At 43.5% G+C, this 14,627-nt stretch overlaps 5 protein-coding genes across 5 annotated transcripts; 3 read left to right on the forward strand and 2 right to left on the reverse strand.

Annotated features, from left to right (window-relative positions):
* The first annotated feature begins 90 nt into the window (after positions 1 to 90).
* Positions 91 to 4,407, forward strand: LOC133838498 (uncharacterized). The gene is made up of 10 exons (XM_062269621.1): positions 91 to 665; positions 737 to 937; positions 993 to 1,277; positions 1,339 to 1,726; positions 1,777 to 1,962; positions 2,022 to 2,191; positions 2,264 to 2,411; positions 2,466 to 2,707; positions 2,763 to 3,237; positions 3,295 to 4,407. Exons 1-10 carry the CDS (start codon positions 522 to 524, stop codon positions 3,429 to 3,431), a joined length of 2,376 nt encoding a protein of 791 aa, XP_062125605.1. The 5' UTR covers positions 91 to 521; the 3' UTR covers positions 3,432 to 4,407.
* On the reverse strand, positions 3,453 to 4,747 carry LOC133838504 (uncharacterized). The gene is made up of 5 exons (XM_062269628.1): positions 4,633 to 4,747; positions 4,228 to 4,566; positions 3,966 to 4,166; positions 3,792 to 3,905; positions 3,453 to 3,703 (listed from the first exon to the last, which is right to left on the reverse strand). Exons 1-5 carry the CDS (start codon positions 4,744 to 4,746, stop codon positions 3,584 to 3,586), a joined length of 888 nt encoding a protein of 295 aa, XP_062125612.1. The 5' UTR covers position 4,747; the 3' UTR covers positions 3,453 to 3,583.
* Positions 4,748 to 5,909: 1,162 nt separating this feature from the next.
* Positions 5,910 to 8,251, forward strand: LOC133838507 (cardioactive peptide). The gene is made up of 3 exons (XM_062269633.1): positions 5,910 to 6,491; positions 7,708 to 7,771; positions 7,831 to 8,251. Exons 1-3 carry the CDS (start codon positions 6,393 to 6,395, stop codon positions 8,124 to 8,126), a joined length of 459 nt encoding a protein of 152 aa, XP_062125617.1. The 5' UTR covers positions 5,910 to 6,392; the 3' UTR covers positions 8,127 to 8,251.
* Positions 8,252 to 8,955: 704 nt separating this feature from the next.
* LOC133836856 (telomere-binding protein cav-like) lies at positions 8,956 to 9,831 on the forward strand. The gene has a single exon (XM_062267443.1). It carries the CDS (start codon positions 8,956 to 8,958, stop codon positions 9,829 to 9,831), a length of 876 nt encoding a protein of 291 aa, XP_062123427.1.
* Positions 9,832 to 10,090: 259 nt separating this feature from the next.
* LOC133836857 (uncharacterized) lies at positions 10,091 to 14,538 on the reverse strand. Its single transcript, XM_062267444.1, has 6 exons — positions 13,652 to 14,538; positions 13,396 to 13,598; positions 12,686 to 13,337; positions 11,339 to 12,076; positions 11,080 to 11,282; positions 10,091 to 11,022 (listed from the first exon to the last, which is right to left on the reverse strand). Exons 1-6 carry the CDS (start codon positions 14,338 to 14,340, stop codon positions 10,367 to 10,369), a joined length of 3,141 nt encoding a protein of 1,046 aa, XP_062123428.1. The 5' UTR covers positions 14,341 to 14,538; the 3' UTR covers positions 10,091 to 10,366.
* Positions 14,539 to 14,627: the final 89 nt, after the last annotated feature.

Here is a 14,627-nt window from a genome sequence, read left to right on the forward strand (position 1 = left end):
TCCCAACTGTTCAACTTCGAAATTGAATCTGCCCCACAGACTGAAACAATTCGTAACTTTATTGTGATTACTTAATTCGCTACGAGAAGGACTTGATGATACCCTACACTTCTGTATGATTCTTGAGGAATTGTCTTGTCTTTAATACTCCGAATTGGACGATGCACTAAGGAACTTTGCGAGTGGCGTGTAGCGCATCCTGATTGTCTGTCAATGTTGCTAAATGACTAAACATGCAGATGGCACGGTTGGTTTTTGGAGGTCTTGCTGCCACATGTGGAACATGCGTGCGTTGCTAGGCGAAGCGTCCTGTCATCGATTAAACAATCTCGAAATTTGCATTTGATAACGCCAGGCCAGACGCAGGAAAAAAGGACGCGAGGCGAATGCGTGCCTGGGAGACACAATAATTAAAAAAGCGATTTACGAAGGGGCAGGCGATTGGTTCCGTGCTGGAACGGGAGTGAGAGGGAAAGAGGGGAGCAAGGTGGCCGCGTTCGCGCGACGGGGCAACTCCGAAAATGAGCACGACACCAAAATGGTACTGCCGCAACAAATCGCAGCCGATGCACACGTTCGCGGAAATTGGGAACCTTGGCCTGGAGCTTCGACGCATTACCAAGCGGATTGTGATCGATGTCAACTCGGCCATCTTCAGTGAGCATGTGAGTCGAGTGGCGATGAGTTGAGTTTAGGGTGTGTTGGGGCATCTCTTAAGTGTTCCCTTCTCGGGTAGGATACCATTCTGGAGGAGTGCGAGCAGGTGGTGGAACTTTACTGGAGCCTCAAGGATGAAACCAAGAATGCGGACTTTCAGTCGCTGTCGAAAAAGATCAAACGGAGTCCCTACAATGCTCTCCTCATGCGCAAGTTCAATTTGATCATGGAGCTCAACGATAGGCGCTTCTGCCAGCTGACTTTTGTGCTCAAACGAACAGTGAGTGACTGCTCTAAGACTTAGACTTTCTTAGCTTTCGTTGTTCCTTTTGCAGTTGAGTCTGCTACTGCGCAAGTCGATGCAGTCCGAGATGTGGCTCAACTGGGCTCTCCACATCACCCAGCTATACAATCGCTGCCGAAGCTTGAACTCTATTCAGGGTCAAGAGCAGGCAAAGAATCCTTTGCAGCCGGAGCAGGAGGTACAGCCTGAGGGAGAAGAGAAGGAGCCGAAGCTGAGCGGAAAGTGCAAGGAGGAGATGCATGCCAATGTGTGCAGCAACATGTATCCAGCTCTGCTCATGTCCCTCAAAAACATTGACTTTGGCTTTGTGCTTCAGGTAAGTTGATTGCTCGACTTCCCTCAAGTCTTCATTACTGAGGAGGAGTATTTCTTCATAGTACGTGGCTCAGACGCGCGTGGAACAGAATGCGCTTGATCTGGTCTTTGGCTTATTCAACATGGGTGAGCAGGATGCCTGGCGAGAGCATCAACAGCAGCAACAGAACAATGAGTCCACCTCTTCTAGCCTCGAGATCCTACGCACTTTAAACATTTCCTTTGCCGCTGGAGATTATCAACCCTACGCTGACTCGACCCAGGATTACAATGCTCTGCAACTGCCGAGCACAAGTGGAGCAGGAGTATCTGCGGGAGCAGAGTCCAGAGTTGAGGGTCAAGACCACCAGAGTCTGCGCTGTAAGCACACTGAGAGCTTTCTCCAGAAAGAGCGCATCTTCATTGCGCAGCTTATAGCCAAGGCCACGGAAATATGTCCAACCATATTCGGTAAGTTCTTCAGAGATTTCTATCCCTCCGCTTATCAAGAATCCTCGCAGATACTCGCAAGGCAGGTGAGGTGGACATGAATGCCTACATTGTACGCGGATTGCGTTTGCTGTGGTCCTATGTGGGAATCATACTAGACCACATACTTCTCTGGTGGATTGACACGCCTATGTCCTGCTACAATCTCACCCACATCGACTCTATACGCTGTTGGCTTTATCATCAGAATGTTAATGGTGAGAGACTGCATTTGAGTATATTTTTGTAGTTTGCAGAATTCTCTAATCCACTGCAGATATTCCCGAGCCTGTATTTTCCACGCTGCGAGGCATTGGCGAAATCCTTACTGGATTCATGTGCAATAACATTTGGGATCAGCTCTTTCGCCTGACCCTCATATCGTCCAGTAATCCCAGTCGTCTTGTTCAGCAGGTTGTCGAGCAGTATCGCGATGCACCGAACAATGTAAGTCCGTCTGCCTTTCTGTCCTTCTATATGACCTCTACGATAAAGTATTGTCTATTCCTTACTTGTTAGGAACATGGCACTCCCACAGGCACTGTATGGATCAGTGTGTTCTCGAACCTGGTTAACCTGAGTAATCAGTACTTCTCCAACACCGATGCGCACAACAACTCCAGCTTGTTGCCGGTGGCCGAACAGATTCCCATTCTCCATAGACTGGGTAAATAGACGAGTTACATATGTTTGGGGCATCGCTGATTTATGTTTCTCTCAGATCATTCGGTGCACTCGATGAGATTGTGGGTCACCGAGCAAGCAAAGCTGCTATGCTGCGAGTGGAAGATGGATCGTTTCTTTCAGATACTGGAACACGATGTCAAGCTCTGCCTGAGTGTCTTCAATACCTTCAAACTGCCCAAACTCACTGCCGATTTGAGCGACATCCTGATGCTTGTGTGCGTTGCGCTGCGCACCAAGCTGATCACCGAGTCCACCAACAACATCGATCTGCTCAAGGTGCGTGCTATTGTATATTGTCATCTCGTTGTCACTTATGTTTGTGCCTCGCCAGAAAACTACCGACGAATGTGTTCAGATATTATCGGCGGTCTGCCGCATCCTCAGCCTGGCCAATTTTACGCTCTGCTTCCCAGCTGCCAGCCACTGGCAACGAAGTGTCTACAACGACGAGGAGAAGAGCTTGTATGTGGGCTATGTGCTGGACGAAATCTTTCTGCCCAGCATACGTGCCACCAAGGACATTGTCATACTCAAGCTCATACTGAAGCTCATCTGCGAGGCGTGGCTGGATTTTATTTACCAAAAGCGCATTCGCTTCAGTGTCAATGGTGCACTGCGTCTGCTCAACGACTTTGACGATGTGCGGGAATGGATACTTGCCTGCACGCTGCTCGACGAGCAGCAATTGGAGAAGCTGAGCAATCACGAAGTGCTGAGAATGTGCAAAGGTGTTGGCAAGATTCTGCTGCGGAAGCCGGAGGACATCATCTCCATCACACAGTCGCCGAAGTTCGACAAGAAGTCAGGTGAGTAATGCTCCTGCAGTTGAAAATAGTTCCTGGTGGTCACTCTTTCTCTCTCAGAGGATGCGAATGCCCAGGACACGCAGCTGCCATCGGAAATGTTTGTCTCCAACCAGAAGCACTGGCTCCAGCTGCGTGCCAACGGCGGCAATGGATTCCCACTGCTCAAGCTATGTTGCGGCGACAGCATGATGTGAGGCAGAGAAGAGAACAGCCCGTAAAGAATAGTTGTATGTTTATTGTGTAGCGAAAATGCTTTACAAAAATGAAAGATCTACATGGTGTATGCCTATGATTGTTATCCTCTTAAATATCTACATGTTTCCCTCGCACACTCGCTGCGCCTCTCTTAGGCGGGCACCTTGCGGGAGATGATCTTTATCAGCTCGTCGACGCGCTCGCTCTTGCCAGTGAATTGTTTTGGATGCGGTCCAATCATTTGAATAATCATCTGCACGTCTGGCGAGACCTGAGACAACAAACGAAACGAAAATATGTGTTAAATGACATGCGATGACAGCTGTCAATGCGACGTCAAATCGAATATGGGTCAATACCTCGAGGAATCGGGCCAGTGCCTTCAGTGTGCGGAAGATCTGTTCCTCATTGGGACTGCTCTGGAAAAACTGCAGTATGGCCATAGCCAGCTCCACGGCAACATCATCGAACACCTGTGAGCAAGAGTGTTAGCTAAGAGAAGTTGCTGCTTGGTGGATGCATCTTTGACCTACCACAGTCTTGACTTCCTTGATCGCAATGTTGTAGAGGATCATCGAACCAATGTTCTTCAGCTGCGGGCAATTCGAGAGGATGCAGTGCACAGCCACCTTGGTTGTGACGCGTATGTTCGAGATGGTCTGACCATTGTATTCCCACTCCGAAATGTACAGCAGCCACTCCGAGGGTCCCACATTTTCGAAGAGATTGCAGGTCTGTCGGAAAGGTGAGTTTTCTCAACGCTTATTTAGAAGTGAAGTGTGTAAGCGGACTTACGAACATGGCCCAGGCCTGCTGCTCCTCGGGTGTCTGCTTGTCAATGTCCTGTGCATAGTTCATCAGCGTGTGATCCCTGCGGTCCTGATGCAGAATAATGATCACATCGTCCTTAAGAGCGGCGTAGGCCAATGTGCGAATCATGTGAATACGTGTGTCCGGTGAGAAGGCTTGCACATCGCGCAGCACTCGCTGCACAAACACCAGAAAGTTGTCGCCCAACGCCCAAGAGCCGTCATCCTCGATCAAATACTGATGCAGCTCCTCCATGGCCACCTCCTCCTCTTTGTAGATCTTGCCATCGAGCAGCTTCACCAGGCACTCTAATTCAGTCTTAATCTGTGCGACAAACATGCAAAGATGGTGAGTGGGAAAGAGAGAGAATAGAAGCAAGGAGACGCCTACATTGATGTCTTTACAAACGAGAGCCGGCTCGCGGGGCACCTCCTTCTCCTCAGTGGATTTGGAACGCTCCTTGCCATTCTGCGACTGCTGTTGTTGGGCCGTGGGCTCTGACATCTTTTGTCTATTAATAGCAGAGTGAGAGAATCGAAACGGATAAAACAAAATAGCAAAAGATAAAATAAATTATCATATTTATAAATAAAAAAGACGACGACGCGACGCGACGAGACGCCACAACAAAGATGCTCTGCATTGGCTGCAAGCGTCATTCGACATGTTTTTCCGTGTTCGCGGTGGAAAATGGAAAGAAAATGCAGAGAATTTTCATTGCTCGTTTCAAATTATATTTTACGATCACCTTTTCACTTTATTCGCTGTAATTAGCGGACACTCATTTGCTGAAATGTTTATGTGTTTGCGATTTTCGCTTTATGGTAATTATAAACAAAAGTGTCGGCGTGAAATCTGTGTGCGAACGTGGGCGACAAGTGAAAGGAAAAGCCGAAACAGGACTGGAAACTTGTCATACCCGCATGCGATACTAAAACTGACGACAACTGAAAATAGCTGAGGTATTTTTAGTGTTTTACTTTACCAGCAAACAAAACCAACCAAAAAACAACAGAAAAACAAAAAAAAAAAAGACGAACAACTCTCGAATTCGAATGTGCAATCTGTGACAGATGGGCGCAGACAGGTACAGCCATAGATATATCTATATAGATACAATATCTGGTAGATACAAGTGTATCTTAGGTCTTTTTTAACTCTTTCCGGTTGTCGTTTATCAATGAAATTGTATAAGTTATAGAATTCTTAATTACTCACATGCTATTTTAGTACTATGTAGTAGAGATGAGACAGAAATTCCTCCGACACCTCTCGACACCGATTCGCAACACGCAACAACAAATTCAACGATCCAACGATAATAAAAACCAATATCAAGCGTGCCACAAATATTTCTTAGCTCTCGTACTTATTTGTTGCTTTGGCCTTTATTTCGACTACTCTTTTGTTTATACGAATTGCACTAATTGTTTATTTAACAGAGATCTCTGATGTCTGCTGTAATATTGATTCTTATTAAATTCCGACCCGGAGCCGTCCGTGTTCCGTATCCACTGAGAATCGTTTCGAAATGGCCAGTTGTTTTGGCCGAAAATTCCTGTGGAAGCGTGAAGAAAACTTTCGGAAAATGCACACTTAGGAACAAGAACCGCTGATTATATCGTACTCGCGTATTCGTATATAGCGTATATATACTTGTCTGCGAGTTGGTTTTCGTGTCGGGTCTTTATAAATAGATGGACTTCTCGCAGCTCTCACGAGAATTTGTCGGCGTTGCATTTACACTGATCGAAATTAGTTGGTATTTGTAGTAAAGTTGACTAGATAGGGATTCTTCAAATCTATTCAGAATGTATTTCTTCTGTCTAGCTATTCTTAAAGTTTTAAAGATTTGGTAAAGCCAAAAGCAAGGGCAAACGTTAAACGCTAAACCTCAATGGTCAAGGGGGCGGGGCATGAGTAAGGTCGGGAAAAACACAAAACGCTATTAAGTGGCAACCAAAATACATTCACTGCACCGCAGGCAGTCCTGTCATATCCTGAAAGGAACAAGTCTCACATTGCGTAGCCGACTTGTTGACCGAGGACCGCGTTCGCGATTTTCTTTCAATTGCCAGTTGAGCGTTAAACTGTTCAGGCGTCACGCGGCTAATCTCAGTCATCTCTAACCGAATCAACAGTAGAGCAAAATGAGAAGCACTCTGGAAATTTGCCTTTACTTGGCTGTGCTTTTCATCTGTGTGTTTTCTACTAATGCCTCCTTAGAGACCGAAAACAACGAAGTGAATGTGAGTAAAAGTGTAATAATTTCGCGAAATGTATGGGCTGATGTATCTCTTAATAATTTGTTAAACGTAGATCAAACTTTCGTGCACAACATTTGTTTATTTAAAGTTTTGGTAATATAGAATAAAGAGTTAAAAAGTAGAAGATTCGATAAAAGCATTTAGCAACGTATGTAGCTTGGCGCCATTAAGTACAGAATGAAAGAGCTTTGCAATTTTCTAACAACACAAAAGTATGCTATGATAAAATAATGCATTTTTTTATGGTTGAAGCCATATTTGTGACACATAAAAAACTAAACTCAAATTTGGTGTTTCAAATCACTCCTAAAGGTATGCAATAGGAACTTCAATTGTCATCCCTAAAAGTATGCAATCATTTAAATAATACTTTTATTAATGCAAACTATTGTAACGCAGCTCCTAAAAGTATGTGAGGCATTTGTATCAAATGATTATACTGCTGATTAGGTATGAAAATTAAACATATATCTAGATATATCTTTGTATCATTCTAAATCTAAAATTAATATAACTTTTTGAGACCTCTGAGAGTGAATCACTTGTTTGGCATCTAAAAATTTGATGAATTTTACTCAAAAATGTAGGCCAAATTTTTCCAAGGGGGTAGCATAGAAAAATTGTCAAAAAAATCGAAAAATCAGCCTTAACTCAGCCAATATAAGGACTAGAGTGATGTCCTTTTGCATACCGATAGTGCATATCCAACAAAATTGAATGACGTTTTCAAAAGGACGAATATCCTTTTGGTTGCTGAGATAACAGGACTTTTTCTTGCAGAAATAATTAGTCATAACTCTGAAATGTCCTTGAGGATCCTGCCGAATGTGGTGTCAGACGATCAGTCTTAGCAATGGCTACCATCTGGCCAAAGCACATTTAAATCGTCTTTTCCGTTTTCGAGATATCCTGGTTTTTCCAAAATTAGCACGTTCTCTAGCGATTTTTGACCAAAAAATTTCAAGGTAACGTTTGTTATCGGATTTTATAATTTTTTGATGCCAATCGCTAGAGCGCATACTGTTTAGCTCTGCGAGCCATATCCGAACATCCTGCGTAAGGATGTCCTTGAGTTATGAGCAATTTAAGTTTAATTGCATGCATTTGCAAGCAGTTTTATTAAGTATTTAAAACGGCGGCTTCCAGGACATTTAAGGATAATGGTATAAGTATTGATTTGGCTTCTTTAATCCAACAGCACAAACTGAGTGGAGTAATTCAATGGAAATACGAGAAACGGCCATTCTGCAATGCATTTACAGGTGATGCAAGGACTCGGTAATAATTGTATTACAGTCAATAAAATTGTGTGTTTTAACAGGCTGTGGACGCAAGCGTACCTCGTATCCTTCGTATCCACCATATTCATTGATAAAGCGCAATGAGATCGAAGAAAAACCGTATAACAATGAATACCTCTCGGAAGGACTAAGCGATTTAATTGACATCAATGCAGAGCCCGCTGTGGAGAATGTTCAAAAGCAAATAATGTCGCAGGCGAAGATCTTCGAGGCCATAAAGGAGGCTAGTAAGGAAATCTTTAGGCAGAAAAATAAACAGAAAATGCTTGAGAATGAGCAGCAACAACAACAACTGGAGCAGCGCGAGAACAACTAATCCCTGGCACAACCCGAAAGTCCCAACGAACCCTGATGAAACAAGCAGACACTTTATGCAACTGTTCCTGTAAATAAGTACCTTTAATCTGTAATAATTATAAATAAACAAGCGAGGTGCGAAAGAAAAGTAGAAGTATTTTATGGGCATTATTTTTGTTTTGCCCCTGGCAGCAGCAAATCACTTAATTGCTAAACATTTCTGTTGATGCCAGATGATGGCAGGTGTGACCACTCAAAACAGCTGACAGTGTGGTCGCGATCGATTGATATCGATAGTGACAAAGTTAGTATACTGTGCGTGTGACCTTGTCACTTATTTTATATGAGCTTGCTTATATTTATTTATTAACAGGTGCAGCCAAATAGAGAGAACTTTGATACCACTTCTACGGCTTTGAATGCGGATCAATTGCTATGCAGAGCATTCAATGCCCTGCAAAAATTATGTAGGTATACAAAATATGTTAGATTCTACCTATGTATGTAACTTCTTTATTCTTTCAAATAAGAGTGAACAACTAACTATTACAATGATCACGGTCACACTGAACACAAATTAAAGAGCGCAAACCAGTGCGTACTTGAATTCCATCAAATATTTTTGTTTTTATTTTAATATGACACGTTGTTTATCGCACGCACTGGTCAAATATCAAAAAGATTTGGACTCAAGCATCAAGGAATTGACGAAGGAATGGGATGAGTCCGATTCAGATTTAGCCCAGCGCTTAATAGAACCTGATAGAGTGACCAGTGAAGACCTAAGTCGACAATATAGTCCTGAAGATGTGCGACAATTGTGTCTGCGCACCAAACTGTGTGTCGATATGACTCTTTTCAATTGTCTATGGGACGCAAAGAAACGTTTCGATAAAAAGGATCGCCTGAAAAATCGTTCAGAAGTCTTCATCAACAAAATGTACATCAAAGCGGTAAAGAAAAAAATGGTGATACCATATGAAGCGAAGGAAATTGAAAAATCTGTGCATATTCGTCGTTGCATACTCAAGAAGCGTAATAATATACGTTTAGACAGATGGAATAACTTGCCAACCCAAGAATCATCAACATCGTTGCTCATTGAAGAGATCAGTGAAGACCAAGAGCCGTCATCAATGTTGGCGCAAATACCCAATGAATTGCCCAGTAGTCCCAATGGTAGCAGAGTTGCGTCTGATAATACAATTAACTGCCCAGTTGCCGACATATCGTCAGGTCCCATTTCCAGCGAACCTCAACTTCGGCACGTCGGAAACACCGAAAGCGAAGTTCTTCAATTGCCTACGATTGCTGAAAACGAAGACGTCAATATGTCTAAAAATACCGGAGCCGAACATGCTCAATTGGCTGCAAATGATCAGTCTAAAGATGCCCAGAAATCCAAGGAGAAGAGTTTGGAAGAGTCAGGGATCGATTGGGAAGCTGCAGCGATGGCAATCAATCCTGAATCTATGATCATCGACTCGGCTGCAAATGATCAGTCTAAAGATGCCCAGACATCCAAGGAGAACAGTTTGGAAGAGTCAGGGATCGATTGGGAAGCTGCAGCGATGGCAATCAATCCTGAATCTCTGATCATTGACTCGGATGTCCCGTCGCCACAAACAGAGAGTGAACCACTTGTTGAAGATTACTCTATCTTCAGCTCCCAAGTGCTCTGCACATCGACGGAGTCCACTCAAATTACTGACGATTTAATTTAATTTTCGATTGAAATATTCGCTCTAATTTAGAAGTATTAACTAAAAAAACAAAATACTACAAAATAAAAAACAAAGTACTAATGTAAAATGAATTGAATTACAAGTTTTTTAAGCGTGCTTCCGAATAAAAATAGATTCTTGTTCTTCGATCGGTAATGAACTAAACACTAGTTGTATATTCATCACCCTGGCGCAACCCTAAAGTCCAAACAAAGCCTGATGAAACAAGCAGACACTTTATGCAACTGTTCCTTTAAATAAGTACCTTTAATCTGTAATAATTATAAATAAATTTATATGCTGACTAATCTGACAGATAATATAAGTGCAACAATTTGAAGCATTTAATAAAAAGTGTTGACTCCATTAACATTCACAGCTCTGACTCGACTCTATATATATTTGTAACATCGATAAGGAGGTTTAAATACTATTAGTTATCTATTTATTTCGCACCATTATCTTAATGGCCTTTTATCTAATCGAATTTGCGGCATTGTCGAGTTTTATTCAATTCGTAACTTCGGCAAATATTTCATTGAGACACGGGGGTCCTTTTGGAGAGACGCACCTTTACGCCCTCCTTTGGCATAAGGGCAATGCCAGAGGCTTCGAACTTCACCTCCCGTTTGCTCATTACTTCGATATTAAAATGTTGTAGTACTTTTACGATGGCAAGCTTTGAGTTAATGCGGCCCATTCGCTGTGCAATGCAGATCCTGGGTCCCTCACCGAATGGCATGTATGCCACGGGATTGTAGTTCTTTGTCTCTTCTGCAAATCGATTTGGATCATATTTGTCGGGCTCCGGGAAGTACTCGGGGTCACGGTGTATTCCATAAAGGGAGATCACGACGGGAGTGCCCTTCTTAATCACATGGTCCGTGTCCGGCAAAGTAAAGTCCTTAGTACACTCTCGGTTTAGGAGAGGAAGACCAGGATATTTGCGCAACGTTTCATTCAAACATAGGTCAAGGAACTCCATCTTGTTCAGCACGTCGTAGGTAATTTGTCCATCGTTCTGCTTCAACGTCTCATCAACCTCATCTTGAAGACGCTTCAAATGTTCCGGATGCTGAGCAAGCTCAAAAATTGTGAATGCAGCTGTTGATCCCGTTGTCTCCTGACCAGCAATATAAAATATAAAAGCTTGCGCGGTAATTGCTTCCAGCGACATGCTTTTTAAACGGCCTACAACAATCGGAAAAGTTATAGAACTGAATCGACTTCACGCGGAGAACAACTCACCGTCATCTGTCTTCTCTAAGCTCCAGATTTTGTGGTCGTCCTCATCGATGCTGCCGTTGTTCCTCAACTGAATGAGCAGCTGCATCATATCCTTGCGCACAACGCCGTGTTTCTCTCTTTGCTCGATGGTCTCCTTAACAATGGCTAACATTGCTAATCCAACAGGGTTCTGCAAGCCAAGGCGGAACATCAGCCGTGCGACACTAAAAAATAGGTAAGATATGAGTTGGATTTTCATTACCTAGTGCGGGCTACTTACGAAGGAACCAGGAATATCAGCATCCCAAATAGAGCTGTAAATCTAGTATTGACTCGGGCAGCGGAAACTAGCTTCTTAAACTTGTTGTTTGGCTGCTCGTAACTGTTGATGTCCATCCCAAAGATGGTGGAAGCGATGATATCGATGGCATATGTTTGCATCACGTCCTTAAGGTCCACTTCCTTGAAACCTTGTTCCGGAAGTTCTTTCTTCAAGTGATTCACCATCTTGTTTCCAATATCCTCTCCTGTGCTGTACATTGCCTTCAGCTTGCCGGAGGTAAAACAGGGCGAAAGTTTCTGTCGCATAGAACGCCAGCTCTGGCCGGGTAAGGCAAAGATCGATGCCGACAATGGATTCTTCTCCTCGTCAACATAAACGCCGCGATCGTGGAAACTTGCGAAATCTTGAGCCAACACTCGTCGAGCTAGCTCAGCGTCACGCACTAGTACAGCTGGACGGAAGAGTAAATAGGTACCGAGAAAACGTTCTTTACTCTTTAAGTAAACATCGTGTACAGCCAAGCCCATGGCCTTCTCTCTCCTCCAGACGCTACCGAGACATCCAAAGGGAATAGATGCATTTTTATCGGTGGGAAAGCCTTGTCGTTCCCAATATGAGTAATGATGTTTGAGATAGTACCAGCCCAACGCCAATAGCGAGAGGCCTAAGATAATCAAAGAGAGCATTTCAAAGTTCGAATAGAAGCGAATAGAATCGTATAACACTTGTCGCGATCAAGCGCAAAACTTGTCTGACTGGCTTCGATTCGTTGACTGCGCACTTTATACAATCCATGTTGACGCTGATTTCATAATGTACACGCGCTCTTTCGTGTTGGTGCTAAGAGCATAGCTACACTTTGTTTGAAATGTACGAAATCCATGGAGGAGCCATTAGTTTCTAATCTATACATTTTGATAATACGAAATCTTATCTCTATTTAGGTGCAAACATTTTGAACACTTCGATTTGTGGTAGGTTCACTATAGATTGGCATTTTAGTTCAATTCATGCCCTTACTGAGATAAATATAACTTGGCTTCGTGGATTGAATATTTTTTTTTCATACAATAGTAAATTACTTGCACTAAGTCGCTGGCGTCGGTAATCCCAATACCTCAAGATACTGGTGATAAAAGTCAGTTTGATATCAGGTAAAGCATGACTTAAAGTCCGTCCCTTTGAGGTGCATTCAGATACAGTCACAGCTCGGACTAGACTCGTTATATTTGGATATGAAGATTAGGCTGTTGAACATTATCTTAATAGCCTTCTATCTAATCGATCTTGCGGTATAGCCGAATTTCATGCATTTCATAAATTTGTTAAACATTGAATCACTACTGAGCCAAGGGTGTCCGTTTGGAGAGACGAACCTTTGCTCCATCCTTGGGCACTAGTGGAAAGCCAGAGGGCTCATACTGTAACTCCCGTTTGCTCATCACTTCGATATCAAAGTGTTGCAGTATTTTTACAATGGCTAGCTTGGAGTTAATGCGACCCATTCGCTGGGCAATGCAGACCCTGGGTCCGTCGCCGAAGGGCATATACGCGACGGGATTGTAGTTCTTTGTTTCCTCTGCAAATCGATTCGGATCGTATTTGTCGGGATCCGGGAAGTACTCGGGGTCACGGTGTATTCCATAAAGGGAGATCACGACAGGAGTGCCCTTCTTAATTACATAATCCGTTTCTGGCAAGGTAAAGTCCTTAGTGCACTCTCGGTTTAACATGGGCAAACCAGGATATTTGCGCAAAGTTTCAGTCACACAGAGGTCGAGGAACTCCATCTTGTTAAGCACATCGTAAGAAATTTGCCCATTATTCTGCTTCAACGTCTCATCCACCTCGTTTTGAAGTCGCTGAAGATGCTCCGGATTCTGGGCAAGCTCAAAAATAGTGAATGCAGCTGTTGATCCCGTTGTCTCCTGTCCAGCGAAATAAAAGACGGTAGCCTGCGCGGTAATTGCCTCCAGCGACATGCTCTTTAAGTGTCCTGCAGCAATGAGCTTCGTTATTGCAATGATTTCTATTGTATATCAAACACAACTTACCGTCATCTGTGGTCTCTAAACTCCAGGTCTTATTGTCGTCCTCATCGACACTACCTTTGTTTCTCAATTGCATAAACAGCTGCATCATGTCCTTACGCACAATGCCCTGTTTTTCTCTTTGCTCCATGGTGTCCTTTACAATGGCTAACATGGCAGCTCCGATCGCATTCGGCAAGCGAAGACTGAAGATCAACCGTGCGATGCTGTAACATCGAGTGTGGAGTTAAGTTTTCTAACATAGAGTGAAGTTACTTACGAGGGAATTAATATAACCAGCATCTGCATGTAGGCCATTAGGCGATTATCGGTTGGTAAAGCGGTAACCAACTTCCTGAACTTGTTATCAGGCTGCTCATAACTGTTGATATCCAGTCCGAAGATTGTGGAGCCAATGATGTCGATGGCATATATTTGCATCACAGCCTTAAGATCCACTTCCTTGGAACCTTGTTCCGGCAATTCTTTCTGCAAGTGATTTACCATCTTGTTTCCAATGTCTTCGCCGGTGCTGTACATTGCCTTCAGCTTGCCGGAGGTGAAGCAGGGCGAAAGCTTCTGTCGCATAGAACGCCAACTCTGACCGGGTAATGCAAAGATCGATGCCGACAATGGGTCTTTTTCTTCATCGACATACATGCCGCGATCGTGAAAACTAGCAAAATCTTGCGCAAGCACTCGCCGGGCCAACTCTGCGTCACGCACCAAAACAGCTGGACGGAAGAGTAAATAGGTGCCGAGAAAACGCTCTTTACTTTGCAAGTAGACATCGTGAACTGCCATGCCCATGGCCTTCTGCATTTTTAAGACGCTTCCGAGACATCCAAAGGGAATAGAAGCATTCTTATCGGTGGGAAAGCCTCGTCGTTCCCAATATGAGTAATGATGCTTCAGATAGTACCAGCCCAACGCCAACAGCGAGAGGCCCAACACAATTAAAGAGATCATTTTAAAGTTCAATGCGTATATCACTCGACGCGATCAAATGCGAAACTCGTCTGACTGGCTGCAATATGTTGGCTGCGCACTTTATAGAATTCATACTGGGTGGAATTTCATAATGTAGGCGTTCTCTTACGTGATGTGGTTAAGAGTATCAATACACTAATATAAAATGAGGGAAGCTCTTGTAGGTAGGGGCAGTCACTTTAAGGGAGCGTTAGCGGCACTTTAGGGGAGCAATAATCTAATCTATACCTTATAATTAACACAGAATCTTATCATTAGTTGGGTAT

This window comes from Drosophila sulfurigaster, chromosome 2R (genome assembly GCF_023558435.1).
Source record: "Drosophila sulfurigaster albostrigata strain 15112-1811.04 chromosome 2R, ASM2355843v2, whole genome shotgun sequence".
NCBI classification, from domain to species: Eukaryota; Metazoa; Arthropoda; class Insecta; order Diptera; family Drosophilidae; genus Drosophila; species Drosophila sulfurigaster.

Coding starts and splice junctions, on each gene's coding strand:
- LOC133836857 (XM_062267444.1), bottom strand. CDS start 14,340: ATGATCTCTTTAATTGTGTTGGGCCTCTCGCTGTTGGCGTTGGGCTGG. Junction 12,077..12,685: donor AAACGGACACCCTTGGCTCA/GTAGTGATTCAA, acceptor GTTTTGCGCTTG/ATCGCGACAAGTGTTATACG. Junction 11,283..11,338: donor CTGATATTCCTGGTTCCTTC/GTAAGTAGCCCG, acceptor CCTATTTTTTAG/TGTCGCACGGCTGATGTTCC.
- LOC133838507 (XM_062269633.1), top strand. CDS start 6,393: ATGAGAAGCACTCTGGAAATTTGCCTTTACTTGGCTGTGCTTTTCATC. Junction 6,492..7,707: donor CCGAAAACAACGAAGTGAAT/GTGAGTAAAAGT, acceptor TTAATCCAACAG/CACAAACTGAGTGGAGTAAT. Junction 7,772..7,830: donor ATTCTGCAATGCATTTACAG/GTGATGCAAGGA, acceptor GTGTTTTAACAG/GCTGTGGACGCAAGCGTACC.
- LOC133838498 (XM_062269621.1), top strand. CDS start 522: ATGAGCACGACACCAAAATGGTACTGCCGCAACAAATCGCAGCCGATG. Junction 2,192..2,263: donor ATCGCGATGCACCGAACAAT/GTAAGTCCGTCT, acceptor CTTACTTGTTAG/GAACATGGCACTCCCACAGG. Junction 2,708..2,762: donor ACAACATCGATCTGCTCAAG/GTGCGTGCTATT, acceptor GTGCCTCGCCAG/AAAACTACCGACGAATGTGT.
- LOC133836856 (XM_062267443.1), top strand. CDS start 8,956: ATGACTCTTTTCAATTGTCTATGGGACGCAAAGAAACGTTTCGATAAA.
- LOC133838504 (XM_062269628.1), bottom strand. CDS start 4,746: ATGTCAGAGCCCACGGCCCAACAACAGCAGTCGCAGAATGGCAAGGAG. Junction 4,167..4,227: donor AGCAGGCCTGGGCCATGTTC/GTAAGTCCGCTT, acceptor CCTTTCCGACAG/ACCTGCAATCTCTTCGAAAA. Junction 3,906..3,965: donor TCAAGGAAGTCAAGACTGTG/GTAGGTCAAAGA, acceptor TCTTGCTCACAG/GTGTTCGATGATGTTGCCGT.